We start from the raw sequence: 19,564 nt of genomic DNA, 5'->3' as shown, positions 1-19,564 counted from the left end.
GGGGGGATGTTTTTAAAGAAAACCTGCACACAAGAGGAAACAGCAGACCAGTATATGCTGTATCATATGACAAGTGTGCCAATGAATCCGATTTGCAATGGCCACAAAGAGTCTGGAAAGTCTGTTTAAATTATTAGCTGCTGCAGATTTCACTTATAGAAATGATGAAGCAATCTCAAGACGAAGAAGATAAATCAGTCTTACTTCAGCTGTTTTAAAAAGTCCTTGTAATAGTAAAAAGGTTTTAATCTCGGATGTGTGGAAACATTTAAATTCCAAGATACAGAATGGAGTCAATCAAGTGCACAGTAGTTGGACAGTAGGAAAGCCAAAGAAAACAGAAAAGAGTGTTTCTTTTTGTTAGCTGACTTTTCCAGAGAACTGACAGGCTTTATTGAGTACAAAGAATGTCTTCCAATCAAACCTACAAACGGTTTTCCCTATGGGTCTGAAATTTTAAAATATATAATTGTGTTCTCAATGCAAAAATATGGTGAATTTTTAAAGAAACAACTGGGTTTTATCCCATCTATTCCCCTCTCTCCCACTAAGCAGGCACCACATCTTTGCACAAATGAAGCAGAATTTACATGAAATGGGTTTGGCACATGCTGTCTTATACCCGGCAAAGCTTAAACTGGAGTTTGCTGGATAGTTATGTTTTCTCCTCACCAGAAGATGTTGAGGTCTTTGTACATCAAAAGCGGAGGGATGCTGCTTCGATGATAGATGTCCCTGTGGATGAAGAGGATAATTCGGATGTACTGTAGCTGACTGAATGGACTGATGTTCAATTTAAAGTTCTTATTTCTCTGATGATGGATTCCAATGCACCGATATTTGAGACCATCCTTTCTCTGAGAACTTCAGTGCCTGTCCAAGCACATGACTGACAGAGGATGTATCTTCACATGACAAATTGTTGACAAGAGATCGCGCTGTGTGTTTTAAGGTCATTTCCTCTGTTAAATTCACTATAAAAACATTTGGGTTTATTCCTGATTAGCTTTTAAGCAGCAGGTTTATCTTGAACAACCATCCTCCATTCAGTACAGCAGGTCTTTGGGCGCTCCAAAGGTGTATTTAATGTACTCATGGTGTGGTGCTTTTTTATCCCCCCTGCCTATATCTACACTTTGAGGTTGCTCTGTGCTAGCAATCTGGAAAAAAAATTCATCTTCAGAAAGGCTGGTTAGTTTGTTGGATTTATGTCAGAGGAGAGCATGCCAGTCAGTAAAAAACAAAACAAAACAAAAAAACCCGACATAAGTACTGATTTTTTTTTGTCCCTCCATAAGTAGACAGAAAAAAAAATCCCAAGCCTCCCTATCTCTTCTGTAATTTACTAATTTAATGGGAAGTCTACCTAAAGATTCCGATTCCCACTTCATTTTGCATCTCTTTGAGGGTATGCATCCTACAGAAGGACAGTGATGTTACAGAAAGGAAGTATGATTATATTTTCAAATGACTACTAGCTACTCATTTTGTGTTTTAGTAAGACAGAAGCATATCTTGTTATTACAAAAAAGGACTGCTGTTGAAAGTACAGAAGTTCAGAAAGGTAAAAATAATAAAATATCCTGACGCATTTAACACACCTTCAAAGTTTTACATAGAAGAGAAAGCATCTATAGTAAAAATACTAACATCGTAACACTCACCAACACATTTTTCAGCCAGCTCTCCTAAAAAAGGATCTGACAATTTGGGGTTCCAATCCCTGGTATGAATTTGTAAAATGTGCTTTCGTGCCTGATTTGGAAAAAAAGGAAAAAAAAAATATCTAAGTTAGCAAGTCAAATCCATGTCCTATTTTAGATAAAAATATTATTTATTCATGTGAATATAAAGTTCTTTTACCTGTTTTTGACACGTCATCGAGACTCATAAAATAGAACTCAGCACTCAAAAGTCTCTCAAAAGCACAGGTTTTCCCTTCTTTTTTAATTTCATGTATAAACAGTAATTTTTTCAGTATACCAGTTACACATTTTAACTGCCGTTTAATCAACAACATTATTACACATGAACTGACGTTCCTAATAGAACTCATGTTCTATTAGGAATTATCATAATTTTATAATTTAATTTTTAATTGCTGCACTTACGATTAACAGCTTCTACCAATTACTTTATTGCAGAGTAGCACAGTATATACACATGAATTCCAAAACTATGTCATTTTAAAATTCTATAGAATCCATATACACCTATCAATACACAAAGTAAATTTAATTTTAAGTATAAATTAATGAAATATTATGGCTGAGTTTATAGAAGTCTAGAACAAGGAACTGAAATGTTCCTGTTGCCAATATAACAACATCCGGCTTTGCATGTACAATTTTTATGTGCTTAGCAGTCTATATGACACAAAGCTATTTTCTCTTACCATAACTTCCAAAACCCCAGTAGTTAGGCTTCATTATACAAACCCATAGAAAAACAGTTTTTAGATCAGCAATTCAGTTTAATGTAAACAATTTGACTCTGTTTAATTTTAACTATATTCTGAAGATTTCAAGTTTAATATAAGTTTACGTATACAATATGGTTTTACTAAAAATGTCTTCCTAAAATTATTAAACATTCTTACAAGTAACAATGCATATTTGTATTTCATAAGCTTGGTTGTCAGGCATTCAAATGTTTAATATACTAGAAATGTTTATTAATAAATCTCCTTTGTAAGTTTTACCTTTTGATCAGGCAAGTTGAAAAGAAATTCCCTGTCAAAGCGACCAGGTCTCCTGAGTGCAGGATCTATAGAATCCAGTCTGTTTGTAGCACCAATTACAACTATTTCACCTCTATTATCCAGTCCATCCATGAGGGCAAGAAGAGTAGACACTATAGAGCTAAAAGTTTTCAAAAAAAAGAATGTATAGGGAAAGTGGCAAGAATTTTTACTTTTTCAGCTGCAACATTCATAACTTCAAAGAAAAACACTTTCAAAAAAACCCCAACAGTCACATAACTGTTTCAAGTCTCAAAGCAAGAAGGAAACTTTTGTTATAATCTGTATTATACTTAGTATTATGATTCCAGTAAGGATTACACCAAATTCAAAATTCCTCCTTTAAAAGTTTTGGGGAATGCAAGCTCAGGAAGCTATTTACTGCAGCTCCAAAAAGTTCTCTTCCATTAACAGTGTATGCATCATCCTGTTTAGAGTAACGGTAGCACCAGGCAGAAGAAAGGTGCATCAAGACAAAGTCACATGTTCCCACAACCTTCTGGTCTGTTGGCCTCAAATTTTCCCTCCTGTCCCCCTCAGTTGAGTGGAGGGAGATACATACACAAATGCCAGTACCTATAGAACAAAAGATGCAAGTGCATTGCCACAAAAAGCACAGCAAAACTGAGATTGAAGATCAGTTAGGAAAAATTTCAGCCAGTAGTAAACTGTCGTAAAAAATGTTTTAAAAAAATGGCAATAGCAACTCAAGATAAATTTGTACATCATGCCATCCAGAACCAAAATTATATGGGTCTCCATTCACAGAACATGACAATTCACCATTTTAGAGTAAAATTTTTTTCAACTGGCTATTCTATTGGGCTGGTAACAGACAATCTGTCTACAGTACAAAACCAGCAACCAAAACAAAGGCTGTGGAAATCTTGAAGTTAATAACGTGACTGAGGGGTAATCACTAGATTTCAATTTCCAGCAAATTACAGTCTATCTGAAGAACTGAAAAGATGACTTTCGACACCAAAAAAAACTCAACAGTCTGTCCTTTCTAGTGTTAAGTGAGCTTAAGCAAAAGTAAAAACCTTTCTTGAGAACTGAGTAAAATTACACTTAAGAGTTTACCAAGATAATGTCATACATATCAAGATAATGGCAGCATATGAGAAATACTACCTGTGAATCTGGTCTTGTCTGCTAGAACGAACTGGAGCCAAGCCATCTATTTCATCAAAAAAGATTATAGAGGGTCTCATCAAGTATGCCTGGTATGCAAAAAAAGAATTTGAATTCACTGTTAATTCAGAATTTATCCATCAACATTGAAAACAGTTTGTTTTTATTACAAAGCATTAACACGCTAGACTAGCACATACATTGAGACATCTTTGTTAAAAAGTGTACAGTCTGAAAATAAAACTGAATTTTCAACTACAGTACTGTTTCAGAAAAAGCAAAAAAGACTGCATTCTCCTTTAAATAAGCAAGATGGCACCAGTGTATCGGTTTTACTGTGTGTTGGAGAGATTAAAGACAAACTGAGACATCTCATACTCAGTTACAGAAAGCAGTATCTTCTCTGCTCATAACCTGTTTGTTTAGACATCTGTGTCCAAAAGCAGCTTTTGTTTGAGCAACTGCATTTCATTGCTTTATGTGACTCTCTCTTCTGTCCATCATATTCCAAGACAAACAAGGACACTAAAATACACACACAACTGATGCAATCCTGCATCCTCCTCTATGTAGCATTTATCTCGAACATGCCAGTCAAACTCAAACTGATTTTTTTTTTTTTTCTAATTTTTACCCAAACTACTTTGTCTGCTTCATTAATGGACAAGTCAAGAGACTTCTACCTCCCACTTTTCAGAGCAAGAAAAGCTGTTGTCAGCATTCCTCTATATTTTCATCTGAATATATAATTTGGACAAATCCTGGCGAATCTATGAAAATTTACAGTTATTTAGCTTCAATTGCAAATAACTTTGCCTGCCTAAAACACAGAAAACCAACATACAGAGAAATATATGAAAAATACGTATTTTCTTCTAACCTGATCAAAAAGGAGTCGAAGCTGACGTTCAGATTCACCAACCCACTTACTGAGACAGTCTGCTCCTTTCCTCATAAAGAAAGCCACCTTTTTGTCTCCTTGACTGCATTCATTAGCTAGAGCTCTAGCTACCAAGGTTTTACCTGTTCCAGGAGGACCATAGAATAAACAGCCCCTGAAGATAAATGGATCAACACAGTCACAAACTTATTTTATGTCTCCTGAAAAACTCCAAGTCAAATTTTATAATGGAAGACAGGGAGCCTGGAGAAGAAAGACTTAAGTTCTAGTATTACTATTTCATGTATTCAATATGACTTCATAAAATGTAAGTTTATTTTCTGCTTTCAAATAAGTAAATCTTTGCTTTGTAAAGAACATTAATCAAAGGTATATTAAGCTTCCAAAGGATTGTTTTACATTAGTTAAATATCTCCTCAAACATTAAATCTCAGGTAATATTTGAATCAGTATTTGTTACTTCTTTGAAGAGATGTATTTCATTTAAATTACAAAAATATTCCAAAATTTTCAGTTTACTTAGATTATGTGTACCTATTTAAATCACACACCAAGGTGTCTGATTAATAAATATTAAAACCATAATATAACATTATTGAGATTACTTCTATAGAAGAAACATCAGCATTTAGCTTGATTTAGTAAAATATTTGATAACATAATGAAAAAAAAGGCAAGGTATTACTAAATAGAACACTTGAGAATTCTTTCTTTGACCAAATCACAAAGTTTACCTTCCTACTACAAGAAAAATAAACTAGATTTTTGTAACTCTTCATCCTGCTTATTACATTCTGACAGACAAGTAGGGTAGCAAACACGTAACTCTATTTGAACTGTAAACACTTCAGTGAAAGAATCAATCTCCTATGTGTTTTCAAGTGAACCATTCTTCAGAGCTTATAAAATAAAATAAAATACAACAATAAGAGTAAATACACCTACCTTGGTGGCTGAATTTTGAATTTTTCAAATATTTCTGGATAAAGAAGAGGAAACACTACCATTTCCTTAAGTGCAAGGATATGATGGCTCAATCCCCCTATACTATCAAAACGCACCTTAGGAAAAAAAAACAAAGCATATACTGTAATAGCTTTCCACAAACCTACCTCTACTTATAAAATAACATATTTGAAAACAAATTACAAACAACATTGCACTGATCAACAGGAGTTCCCTAGATTTTGAAAGTGTAAAAAAAGTTGAGAAAGTCAACTCTTTGTTGCCCACACGAGGTTTATCTGGTTCACAAGTTAACTCTGCCAGGGACGCCTGGACATCTACAGAGATCCAGTCTAAGTCTGAAAGTATTTTTAAGCTCAGGCACAGCGTAACATTAATACAGGCAAAGTACTTCTAGACAATGGTTCAGCTCTAGTAATAAAGCAGCAGCTTCTGCACAACACACCCCATAAGCTAATGTGCATCATTGTTTCTGAATAGGCACAGGACCCACATTGCTAGCACTGAGTTAACCAACCCAAGTGGTCAGTACGTTGCTTTTCTGGACCGCTCAGCATATCCCAGCTTCTACTATAACAAGTAATCACAAACTGACTGTAAACAAAGAAATATAGTTGGGCAATTGTGATATGTATGCAGCCTGTTGATGACCTACAGGCCAAAGGCAAGTCCTTTGTAGCCCAAAGGAATAAACTGACAACAGCTTCGGAAAAAACCAAAAAAGATCTGTGAGCTTATTATGAATTTACTTCAACTCCAGTGAGAGGCTGTGGTGAATTCTGCTTATGCATAATTGGAGGAAGGAAAATAAAAAGTTCTAACAAAACCTACCGATTTATCAACAATCATAGGGTCAACATCAGCCAAACTTGCCCCAACTTTCACACGTTCTCGCAGGATTCCACTAGCTAAGTCTTCTGCTCTAAAGTTTAAAGGCAGGCACCTGTTCAACAACAACAAAAAACACCAAATAAATATTGTTCCATTTTGATCACTTTGCTGGAATGGGAAGAACCAAGAAATTAAATGCCTTCTACTACCTAAAGAGACAACCTTCCTGGATGGATAAGGTAACCAAAACTAACCTTTTTATTGTGGTAATTATTTTTGTATATCTGGAAGTTCCTCAAATACAAAGATAGTTTTATGCTTCCATACAGATATTTCAATCTGGAGAACAATGCTGGACAGGCTATTTTGATAGAAGAAGAAACAACTTTGACCAAAAGAACAGGACACTTCCCACTGGCAGTGACGAACTGCATAAGTTCAGTATGGCACGAAAAGGATTAACAGTACAAGGAAAACAGAATTTTTTAAAATATAGCTCATTAAGAGTCCAAAGAAAGGAAATAAAAATATTTATTGCAGATCAGACACAACTTACATGTTCCAGCTTCTTAGTGTATACAAAGCAGCTTTAAGCCCCTACACAGATATTACATCAGGTCAAATACACAGATAAGGAGAGGAAGAAAGGTACCAGTAAGATACAGATTACACTTGGAACTACACTTTTGGTAGTTGTACATCACTGCAATTCCTCAGAATGGAAAAGGGAATGGAGATGGAAAAAAGATAAGGCAACACTTTTTTTCCTGTCCAGTTTTCCAACTAATGTATCTGTGGTAGTAAGTAAATTTACTGACATACCTTCTAGATCTTTCACTTTTAGATACCTGGTGAATAAATGTAAATTCAAAAAAGTATGTGTTGTGTGTGCAGAATGCGCATATTTTTACACAATAGGAAGAGAGAAGAATAAGAGCTAGTATTGGGAGTACAACTGAACTAACTGGGACCAAGTAACACCAAGAAAAAAAAAAATCTATTTTAACTGACAGAAGTTGTTTGTTTTATAACCCAAGTTAACCAAACACATATTCTTATCTTTCCATCTTTTCATCACTATTGTTAATTACCTACTCATAAGACTTAAAAATCTATGTTAATATATAACCAATAATCCACCTCAACTGTGTCTGCAGGTAATTACAGGCAGAATCAAAAAAGTCTGTAGAACTGATAGAACATTATAGAATAGTTGTACTTGTTTTCTGATGAATAATTTAAAAAAAAAAAAAATTAAACCCTCCTAAAGACCAAAGATGTTTTGATACCTATTTCTTGCTCTGGCCATGCTTTTAGATTTTCTTCTTTCAAAACGTTCTTCATCTGAAGAGGTTGTATCACTGCTGTGAATGGCATGCTTCTTTCTCCTATGGAAGTGGCAAAATAAACATAAAACACAGTCCTTCTTGCAGTAGAACAGCATGTTTTGATTCTTTAATAAAAACAAAATTGAAACTGCAAGTACAGTACTGTTCAGGTTTAAGATGCATACAAATTCTACTTTTATTAAGTAAGTACCAAAATAATCTGGGAGGGGAACAGTATCTTTTACTGTCACATGGATATTTCAAGACGAACATTACTAAAACAGTAGGTCCTCATAAGATATGTGGTCCAGCCAATGTTACCTCAGCAAGGTGATTGTGTATTCAATCAACAAGCTCCTGAAGTTCACCAGGCAGCAACTGGACTTAGGAAAGCTTCCAGCTGCTTTAGCCACCTCTAACATAACAGAAATATCAAGATCTCCTTACTCAGTTCAATGCTTCCTTTTAAACATTCTTTGAAAAAATTCATCACTTCCTAAAGCATATGGTCTTTTTATGAGGTGACTAATTCTGAACAGCAGAAGAGTTTCACAAAATACCTGTACTGTAGTTTAACTTCTAAGCTGAATCTAAGTAAAATTACTACTCAGTCTGCAGGAACTATTTCTTATTTTAGTATGACAGTATTTCAGAAAACTGAGTATTTCAGAAATATTAGAGAATGTACATTACATCTTCTGTACAAAAAGGTGTTCAGTTTGGTATCAGTCTGAAAAAAAGTCAGTACTTTTTTGCATGAAAAAGTTGGCTACTAGTAAAAATTCCTGTGTTTTTAGTGAATATAGCGAGCTGCATCTTTGTATCAACACGATAATGCACCGACCAGCTGTTTTTTGCCAAAGGATAACATGGTCAATCACTTTTACTGTTCAATGACCAAAGATTAGATACATTTAAAAACATATCAAAGAGAGTATCGTGCAATTAGGAAGAATTTTTATGACAGTGTTCTGACAAGAAGGGATAAAATGAGAGTGGAGCAATGAGCATGCTAAAACTGAAGGGATAATAGCTTTCACACTTTTTATATCTTACTAGCAAGCACAAGTCCTGAGATTACCCAACAAAATGTCATACGCACTTTAAGGGAAAGAAAAAAAAAAACCTCTTCAAAATTAAATGTTTTTATCTATATTACAAAGAAACTTGTAGAATCATAAGATTCTGCTATTACTTTATTTACTTTTCATATTTTCACTGTGCCATTAAACTGAGCAATAAAACAAGAGTTTCATCTGAGACTACCATACTTGGATTCTGTTCACGGACATTTATTTTTTTGAAGTTCTGAGAAAGTTTACTTTTTTAAAAAATGTATTAAGCTCTGATCTCATCTATTTTGTGAAATAAAGTATACCAACAGTTTCCACTGTACCCCAGACTTCTTTTACACTCTTCTCTTTGACAAAGATAAGAGTTAAAAATGACCTTTGGTAAATATTTTATTAAATTGTTCACATTACTTGGATGAAAGTTGAACTGGAAGAAAACAAAAAACATCACTCTCATCTGTTTATTTTTGTAGAAAGGGGATATTTGTTAAACTGCTGCTTTGGATTTAAACACTAAATATATGCCCTTACAGAAAAAGCTACAGTGTGCAATGCGCAACTCTCTTTCCAGTAGTTGCAGCACACCTGTTTCCATTCTGTTTATCATAAAGCTTCTACTGATATTATGAAGTGCTATGAAATTCATTGTATGCTGATCAGGATCTGAACCTAAGATACAATTCAAGACCCATGCACATGCGTGAATGAACTGTACAACCCATTCTAGAATGTTTTCAAAATCAAAAGCTAAGAGAAATGTACTGAGGGAAAACACACAACCACGTACCAAAAGACTGACATTTACCTGATATGGCTTCTTCTTGCAGGAGATCTGTGAATATCAAACAGTGTATTCTCCCTCTTCTTTTGATGAGCTGGCACTGAGTAAGAGAAGTTACAGGTTTGTAACAACAATTACAAAAGAATAAACTAATCTAAATGCAGTACAAAAGTGCTACGTTATTGCTTTAGCAATAATGTTATCACTGGTTTCTCCAAAAGCTCAAATTAAGAATTGGAGGAGCGGAGGGAAAACAAACCTCTTACACTTTACTTTCACTATCACCATACTTGGCTTGATACAGTCATGGGAATTCCACCCTTAGCCTCCTCAAATCATCACAGTTATGGTTATCATGGCATAGAATGTAATTCATTCAGGGCACTAGGATTTGTAGTTTATTTGCAGGGCATGAAACTTCATACAGAAACCTCTTCACAGCCGATAATATAGAATGTCTTGAAATTTCTCTTAACAAATAAACCACAGCATTTCTCTATCCCAGTCTTAATTTCCAAGTTGCCTTAAGATACAGCACACCGCATACCCAACTGTAATCTAAACCAAATATGCACAGAATAGATTAAACGGAAGTATTAAAAGGTTCAAAATCAAGAGACACTACGTTGAACCCTGTATGGATCCCTGACAGTATGTCCTGTGAGGAATGGCTAAGGACACAGGGTTTGTCTAGTTTGGAGAAAAGGGGGCTGAGGGGCGACCTCATTGCTCTCTATGGCTTCCTGAGGAGGGGAAGTGCAGAGGGAGGTGCTGAGCTCTTCTCCCTGGGATCTAGTGACAGGACTCGTGGGAATGGTCCAAAGCTGCGCCAGAGGAGGTTTCGACTGCACATGGGGAAGCATTTCTGTACTGAGAGGGTGGTCCAACACTGGAACAGGCTTCCTAGAGAGGCAGTTGATGCCCCAGGCCTGTTGGTGTTTAAGAGGCATTTGGACAATGCCCTTAACAACATGCTTTAACTGTTAGTCAGCCCTGGAGTGGTCAGGGAGTTGGACTCAGAAGATTGTTGTAGGTCCCTTCCAACTGAACTATTCTATTCTACATTTCACATCTAAATGTGGTAACTGCTGCTATGTAATTTATCTACACATATGAATGAGGCTTACCACTTACAAAGAGAAGCAGGCATGACAGTAACTATTTTTTCTATATAATTACCTAATTTATTAGACTGCTTTCTGAATTCAACTTCCATCAACTATTTCCTGGCCTAAACTTTCTTCACCTCCAACCCTGAGCCCAGCACATGGCACTACTTGCCATGTTCAAGTTCAATGAGGCAGCACATATTAGCAATGCCACCACCAATGACAGACTGATAGATTGTGTCTCAGTAGTCCTATTCACTTGGTGAACAAAAACAGAGGCAAGATGGAAGTCACAAAGTGCTGTGTGGGAACTCTGTCAGGGATAAGGACCAGTCATCCAACTTTTTCCTTTCCATACCCATGGTATTCTTGGAGGTCAGTAGAGCAGAACTGCATGAGCACTGCCCAGTTCCTCACCTATTGGAGGGGCCTGGTATCTTTCAACAGTTTTCCTCTGTCTGAGATTATACGGCCGATCATTTTCTTCTCCTTCAGCTTCTTCTACTTCTATATCTCCATCTTCTTCCTGAGATTCTGTTGGGAGGGGGGGGAGGAAATATTTTCAGAACATTTCTACTTGATGCCAGAGCTATCTTCATCCTAAAAATTAATATTTTAATGGTCACTGAGAATTACTCCCCTCTTATTAATTAACACTAACTGGCAAATCACTGCAAATTGGAAGACCAAGATAAATCTACAGCACATTGTCAAACTTCCTTCTAGTTTCCCACAGAAGGTTCTGGAAAAGCAACAAAAGAAAAACAAATGTAGTTAAATTAGTTTTAGGTATAAAGTACTTCAAATATCACTTCCATCCACTATCTTTTTCCTTCAATAATTATCTTTGAAATTAAGAATAATGCCTTTCTTCTCTTTTCCCACAGGAGCCTCAGAAAATCAAGTATTTGACATAGCATGAAAAGAAGTACAACTTTACAATTCACAATATCATTTTTACACAAAGCAAATAAACACATTGTATAAAGGTTACCACCTAGGTCCATCTATTAATACGATCAGAATTTCCATCCATGGATCTCAGAATTAAGACTGCATTCTTATCAAATGGACAGACCATACCTCTTATAGCAGTTTCAGTTCAAAACTGATCCTGTATGGATCCCTGCAGTTTGAGTCTGAATTCTTAAGGAAGCCAAACATGCTGTTGATCATGCCATCAAAGTCAGCCATAATCCCTTCCTTCTCAATACTTTTTGAACCCACTGGTCAATTTCATCCAAATTTTAAAAGGAAGGTAGAATTTCAAATACAGTTGTGTGTGTACAAGCCTTCTAAAATCCAGTGGATGGATAGAAAACAGAGACTTTAAAGACTACCTTCCCCAAAGGAAGGATGCACAACTGACTATTACACATTCTTTCTGGTAACTGCCATTCAGCATACGATAAATAGCAAGTCAGCTAGAACATGCATAGTTGTAAACTATATGCATCACATCCTGGCTTCCACCAGAGGATTGTTACAGGGAATATAACAAAAGTTCCAATTACTTAGCATTACGGAAAACAGGAGTAAGGGAACGTAGTATACAACCATTTAGAAACAGAATGAAGCAGGCTTTGTTCTGCTACTTTCAGATAAACTTGCTTTTGTTTAAAGAAAACTATGTAGAGATCCCCAAAACTTCTCCTAAAGAGGAGGAATCCTTTGGTGTGTACTTACTTGCAATAGTCTTGTTAATTGGTCTATTTAGCAACTCCAAATCCAGATCCAAAATCAAATTACTCTCTGTAGTGCAATATTTTGCTATCTTATGTTGCATAGAGCTTTGTTTTGTAAGTATTTCAGACAAATCCTTACAATTCTTTACAACCCTTACCTTCTTCTTCCCCTTCTGTGGACACTTCATGGTGGTTCTGAATCCCATAGCTATTTCTCCTCAGTGATTTCCTTCTTCTTTTCACTCGAGAATACATATCCATGTTTTCCTGGAACAAAATTCACATACAGTCCCATCAGTACTGTCCCACGTCACTCACAGTGCTAGCCCACAGCCCAGTAAGTAATACTCTACACAATCCCTAGCCTCCATGTCTTTTTCCAAGAATCCTCCACAGGTAGACTATAAAAGCAGTTTCATTTAATAGGTGGTAAAATAAGTCTCTCTGACAGTACCTAGTCCATCTAATACATAGTTAACATCAGTATCAAGCTGTTTCAGGGAACAAAGCGAATGACAGTCCCTAGTCCTGTTTTCAGGCTACCAGATTGTGCTTCAAACCAAAGAACCACCACCACAGTACATCATGAGAGTATGGCAGTCAATTCATCAGTAAAGAAAACATGATTTAGTATATATCCATAAATTTTGTTCTGAATTTGAGTTTATCAAATTTTTTGTTATTGACTGAAGAGGATCTGAAAATTTTTTATAAAGCTACAGACAAATGTATGGAGACCGCAAAAGTAAACACACTTCCCATTGATATTACTTTTATCCAACATCTGCGACACTCTGCACTTACAAATTCTGTATCTGTCCACATCCGCAGCCGTTCTACTTCCCCAGATCGCCTATTTCTCCTGATGTTAATATTATCCATTTCCTGTAGGACAGCTTCAGCAGTACTAAAATATATGCAACAGTTAACACAAAAAAAATCAGTCTTAGAATAGTAGACCTGCAGAACTTTTTACATAGCATCCAACAATTTAACATATCTAATTCTATGGTCTGCTATGGCTGTTCCAAGGTCCTCAGTCAACTACATATACAAATGAATTAAAATCTGAAAATTTTAGGATAGCTACTTGAACCTAGCAATTAACTACAAAACTAATCACAATAAAGAAAACTGAAAGATGAATCTACAGATTATAAACTAAGGAGTATGCAAAAGAAGACATGCTGATGCTATTAAAATCTGGGGTTCAAATTAGGCTGTTTCTAAAAACATTTTTTTAAAAAATTTTCACTCAGTGTATATTGTAGAATATACATTTTTAACTGTTTAGATGTTACATTAGGTGTCAGATAAGATTCAGTTTGCAGAATAAGAATAAGAAAATAAATTACTCTGGCCTCAGAAAGACACTAGTAAATAAAGGATTTTTTTTAAATGTTAAATCAGTAACACCTACAATTTCATCATTCATTATCTGACCTTACTACTATTGCTCATCTACTATTTAATTAGTCTACGTTTTCATTATCTGAAGTATTTGTAAACAGCCGTCAAAACAACGGTGGTGTATAAATAATAACCTTGGCCAAGATGCTTCATTGCTAAGGAAGAAAACAACAGAGTATTAGCCAAGCCAAGTCAATTATTTGGCCACCTGTCCTGAACATCAAGTTATTGCTCTCTGTGGTGATTATGGTAGGTTTCCACTGGGATTCTACTATAATTGTATAATAATTTTAAGAAGGCAGAAACCTTCACTTCCTTTCTTTTAAGCTGTGTAAAAGTAAAGCTAAAGGGTGAAATCCTGCCTAGGAAGGAGTCAATGGGAGTTCTGGTGACAGAAGTCAGTAAAGTCAAGATTTCATTACGACCGCTCCTCTCAATTTTAAACAATTCTTTTAAAATATTTGTGATGTGTGACATAACCACTTCAAGTAAAATCACACTATAGTTTGCTATCAAAGATGACAGGGTTGGAGGGGACCTGGAAAAGTCCACCTGCTCTGCCAGGCAAGGACAAACTACACAATACCGAAATCATTCCTGACAGACATTTGTCTAACCTGTTCTTAAAAACCTCCAATGATTATGGGACACACTGTTATCAGTATAAGTTCATATATAGACTTCAGTACCATGATCTTATCAAATTACAATCTTCATGGTAGACTTTTTCCTATTGTTGATGAGGAGAGGGAGATTCAACTGCAACTAGAAAAATAAATGTAACTCAATATAAATTTGTAAACTGATACCAAGTAGTTACTGAGTAAATCAAAAAATAAAATTCAAATAATAAAAGATTCAACAGAATACATTTAACAATAAAGAGCATACTTGGCAATTAAATGTTTATGTTTAAATCATTTTCCAAGCACTAGAGCAAGCAATCTCTCACAGATGTGACTATTAAAATCCATGTTACAGGTGGGAAAATTGAGACATATTAAGTGACCTGCTGAGGGTCACACAGAAATAATATTTCGAGAAAAGTATTTCAGGCTCCCATTCCTATGCTCAGACCAGACCGTGCCTCCCTCTCTGACCTACTTTGTCTGCACAGTAAATGTCAAAAAGTGACACCCACCCTATGTGAATTACTAACAAATGGTAAAAAACAAAAACAAAAACAAAGCTACAAACTTTTGATATTTTATGATCAAAATCATATAAGCAAAATCTAGAAAGCTTCCAAGCATTGTTGCTAATCACCAATTTACACCACATTTAGGGTATCACTACATAAACAGGTTACTAAAAAACAAACTAGAGTGTGGATTCACAGCATGTCAGCCACTCTGCAGTAACTGCCAGCATACACAGTTTTATCCAGGTTTAAACACAGAGTAGCTTATTCCTCATTGAAAGTCTGGTAAGTTGCTTTGCATTTAGAGCATGGATAACATAGGCAGTTACAGCACAGGACCCCGCCTGTAACTCAAACCACAATCTCGCTTGCCTCAATGCTAACACATTCCCACAGTAAAACACATTGATGGCACTGGAAGACAGGGTTTTCTAACTTCTTAAAAAATTCATTAAGATGTTTTGTGAATACAACTGAAGTATCCCCACATACCTGTTTACTAGCTGATCAAACAATAAACTCTGATTCAAAGTTTCAAATCTGTTTTTCCTGGACCGACAACTTTTTCTGACTTCTATATCTCCGTTTATGCAAGCATGGTCCCCATCTCCCTTTTTTTCCCCTCGAAGGGGATGGCTTTTGAGAGCTAAGAGAAATTTGTATTACTACTTCAAAATGCAGGAAACAACATTTTCACAAACAAGAATTAATAAGAGAATACTTAGCAAGGACAATAAACCAAAAGTTATGGAGCACAGTATAAGCACCCTTATATTCACTAAAGAAATATATTTTTTAAACTCCTATCAAAATTGGTTTACAAGCTATTTCTTCAGACTCGAGCTTGTTTCCTTATACAATAATCTTATTTTATGATGAAAATTTGGCATTCAAATATCCATTCAATATCTTTTAAGTTAACATCAATATTAAAATGCACACTTGGCTCACAGTTTCAATTCTTAAGTCTTTCAAATATAGTATCAAAAGGTCAGATACAACATATTGATTTCACAAGCAAATCTGTATCAGCTACTCTGTACAGTGCCAAACAAAACCAGATCTCACTCCTGATTGTTCCTTAGGCACCACAATAAATAATAAAAATACTAAATATGCTTAATGGATTAACACTTACATAGAGTCAACACAGAACTAAACAAGACAGAATTGATGAAAAAGGGACACAAAAGACAAAGTGGTTTTAGCTGAGATACGCAATGAGATGGCAAGTTTGTCAGGTACAAGCATAGAGGAAAATTGCTCAAGGTAGCAGGAGCTGCAGACAAGGCAGGTCTCTCTAAAGCAACAGCAGAGTCAAGTAACGTTAAGAACCACAGAAGGCCAAATTTTAAACGAGCAAAGAGCGCAAGTAAATTAAAGAGACCAGCCGGGAGAGGAAGGCCAAAATTAGTTCATAACAGTAAATTTGGGAATTAAGGAAAACATCAAGATCGTGGCCAAGAGGTCTGAATTGAGAAGAGAAATGGAAATTTCATCTAAGAATGTTCCCCATGTCCACAGAGAGCATCCAAGATGTTAACAGAAGAAAACTGAGCCAAAACAGTAACTTTTCTGGTCAAAATGGTCAGAGTAATCAGTAAAGTTATCAAAAAATATATGCAACTGGAAATCATTGACATAAAATTATTAAATGTAAAAGTAGATAAAAAAAGGTCCACTGTAATACACTTACATAAGCTACGTCCATTTGGTAGTGTAGCACCAGGCTGAGAAGTTAACCTAGGAAACAATTATATTAGATACACAAATAATCTTAACACTCCTTAGCCAAGCAAAACTTACACAGTGAGATACAACTTCAAACACAGAATGTTACACGATACAGTATGACTTCAAAACCCTTGTGATACGTAGCCTCTGAAGATTCCGCTTCATGCCCAACATTGGAATGAGGACAAAACTGCCAAATACCAATTATATGAATCCCCTCAATTATCTAAACATCTCTTTTATTTGGATAAACTAGTAGAAGCCACAAAACTTCTGGGAAAAGTCTTAGTGACTCAAGATTATTATTAGGCCCAGCGTTTTGGATTTTGGCAGAAAACAACTCCGATGTAAATACACAGCGCAGTGGGTTCTACATGAGTAACAACATGAGTTTCAGTATCCTGGCCAAATTTTGTTCGACACAGTGATCTATAAATTCTCCCATCCACATTAAATATTTTTTTATTTCTTATGATTTCTAATAGGTACAGTAAAAGTCTGTACCTACAAACAAAAGAAACAGAAGGTGTATGAGCTTCAGTACATTCACAGATGACCATGGCACATAATATGCAATATTTAATTTACTTTGTTTTAAAAGGGAAAAACAAAGAGATCTATTTTAAGATTTACATAGTTTTTAAATATACTTCATCCTAGCAGACGGCAGTCCACTAGTGAATTACAGTCATTCTTACATACAAAGCATTGCAAGAATGATTTTGATTTGTATACAAATATGAAATACGTATCTACAAAAGAATCAGTATTAACTAAAAGTTCACGGGCTAGGAACATACTGCCTACACTGTCTCATAATTACTTGTAATCATGTGAAGAACCTTATGAACACAAGAACGCTTTGTAAAATATTATTAATCAGAGTTACAAAATGAAACTAATTACTTCTCTTTCGAGTTACAAAAATGTGGCAGGATTGAGGCCGTATTTAATAAAATACAGTCATTTACTTGAGTCCTTACAACCAAACAGGGAAAAGAGGCTGAAAAAAAACAACGGAAAGAAACTTGATCATTATCCATTCCCTAAGAATGATAATACTGATTTCCTAATTACAGTGTCATGTCTTCTTACAGCTTGAGTACATAAAAATACCACCTAAGTCACTACATTCAGATATATCAAGAATCTAGAATTCACACTGCATCTCAAAATTACTTTCCATTTTTGCACAAACATGCATAGAAAGGAAACAGAGAGATGAAAGGATTGATGTAATCCACGTTCCTGGAGTCTTAAACTAAAAGAAAATTGTATGAAAATAACACGCTTCAAATGCACACTCCTGAGCATGAGCTGCAGCTTACTGCAGAAATAGTGTAAGCAGGTTAACAATACAGGAAAAATTGGGAAGACTTCATTTTTCTCTTGGCACCAAGTTACCTGGACTGTCCAGTTGAGATGCTCCATTCCTCTCGCTGCCCAGTACTGCGTGATTTTGATTTGTCTTTGCACACAGGATCAGCATGTTTTGAGGTACGTTTGGCGGGAGGAGATATGTGGCTATCACTCAAACTAGCATCACTACCTTCATCTTTCTGAAAAGAAAAAAAGCATCAGACCATACTTAATTGGCTCATTTGTATATATCCTTACAGAAAAAGAGGAATCTTAAGCTTAGTAAAAGGGAAGTCTCTATCAAACTCTTAGTAATCAGCTTGTGTGAAATATTAAAAAATGTTTATTCTGAAAACATTACTAGAAACTACAAACATATTTTATTTTAAATATTAAACTTTTCTATAATATTTTACATTTCTGAACAAGCATTCTGTTTCTTTAACCCATTGTATTTTGTATATCATACACAATACTGTTACTCTTACTTGCAAAAAAATAGCACAATAAAGAGAAAAAAGGACTGAGGAAAATTAAGATACTTAGAAACATAGTATGAATTTATTCCACTGACATTATCTTTGTCTTTAAAATGCTTGCACAGTCACATTATGCTCTTCCTTCTTGTAAGAGTTTTGCAATACCTTGTCCTCTTCTTTAGACTGTGAAACACACAGCTAGGAGTAATTGAAAGTGGACTTTATACTTTTACAGCATTTTTTGTCTAATGTGTTCATTAACAGCATTATACACACTAACACCACTAGCCTTAACACCTTTAAGAAGCACCTAAACACTACCAGAGGGTTTTTTTTTTTTCTGTTGCACTTATCAGAGCAAACGTAAACAGAAACTCATAGATAGTAGCAAGGGGTTACTTCAGAGCTGTACCTTAGAAGGGGACAGACAGCAAACTTTGGAGGATCTGCTTCTGCTAAGGTGAACCACAAAAAACAAAGCAACAAACAAACAACACACCAAGATTCTGTGAACCACAAATTTTAGCTCACGGAAACAGTCTTGATTAAAAAACTAAATATCCTCTCTTGCAAGAAAAGAGTAACCAATTTCGGAATATTAAGTTCCAGGAATTGTCAGTAAGCACTTAAACTAAGAACAGAAGATAATTTTACTTATGTGCAAGGAGATGATCATGGAAGTGCTGTTTGTTCATCAGGCTTATTAACAACAATCTGATTTGTACTTCAGATATTCAAGAAAATTAAAAACAAAAGTCTTTTTCTTGAGAGGAAGACAGACTATCACAGCGCAGTATTTAGAAAGTGGCAAAGCCTAAAGAAATCCAAATGTACAGGTGCAGTTCGACAAGACAGCTCAGCACCACTGAACCCGGGGACTGGCCCATTGCCTG

The 19,564-nt window shown here is 35.4% G+C and overlaps 1 protein-coding gene across 1 annotated transcript; it reads right to left on the bottom strand.

The window, feature by feature from the left end:
* Positions 1-1,650: 1,650 nt before the first annotated feature.
* Positions 1,651-18,392, bottom strand: LOC104154711 (ATPase family AAA domain-containing protein 2B; the record flags this gene model as incomplete). Its single annotated transcript, XM_009706137.1, has 14 exons — positions 1,651-1,755; positions 2,702-2,861; positions 3,875-3,963; positions 4,755-4,929; positions 5,721-5,836; positions 6,573-6,684; positions 7,862-7,960; positions 9,779-9,854; positions 11,281-11,397; positions 12,707-12,815; positions 13,353-13,455; positions 15,592-15,745; positions 16,796-16,842; positions 18,238-18,392. Coding segments are annotated over 14 exons (1,617 nt in total), but the record flags the coding sequence as incomplete, so codon positions are not given.
* Positions 18,393-19,564: the final 1,172 nt, after the last annotated feature.

The sequence above is a fragment of the Cariama cristata genome, unplaced genomic scaffold (genome assembly GCF_000690535.1).
Source record: "Cariama cristata isolate BGI_N322 unplaced genomic scaffold, ASM69053v1 Scaffold17438, whole genome shotgun sequence".
NCBI lineage: Eukaryota > Metazoa > Chordata > Aves > Cariamiformes > Cariamidae > Cariama > Cariama cristata.
The sequence above is the reverse complement of the archived record's forward strand: the minus strand, read 5'-3'. Positions and strand labels throughout refer to the sequence as shown.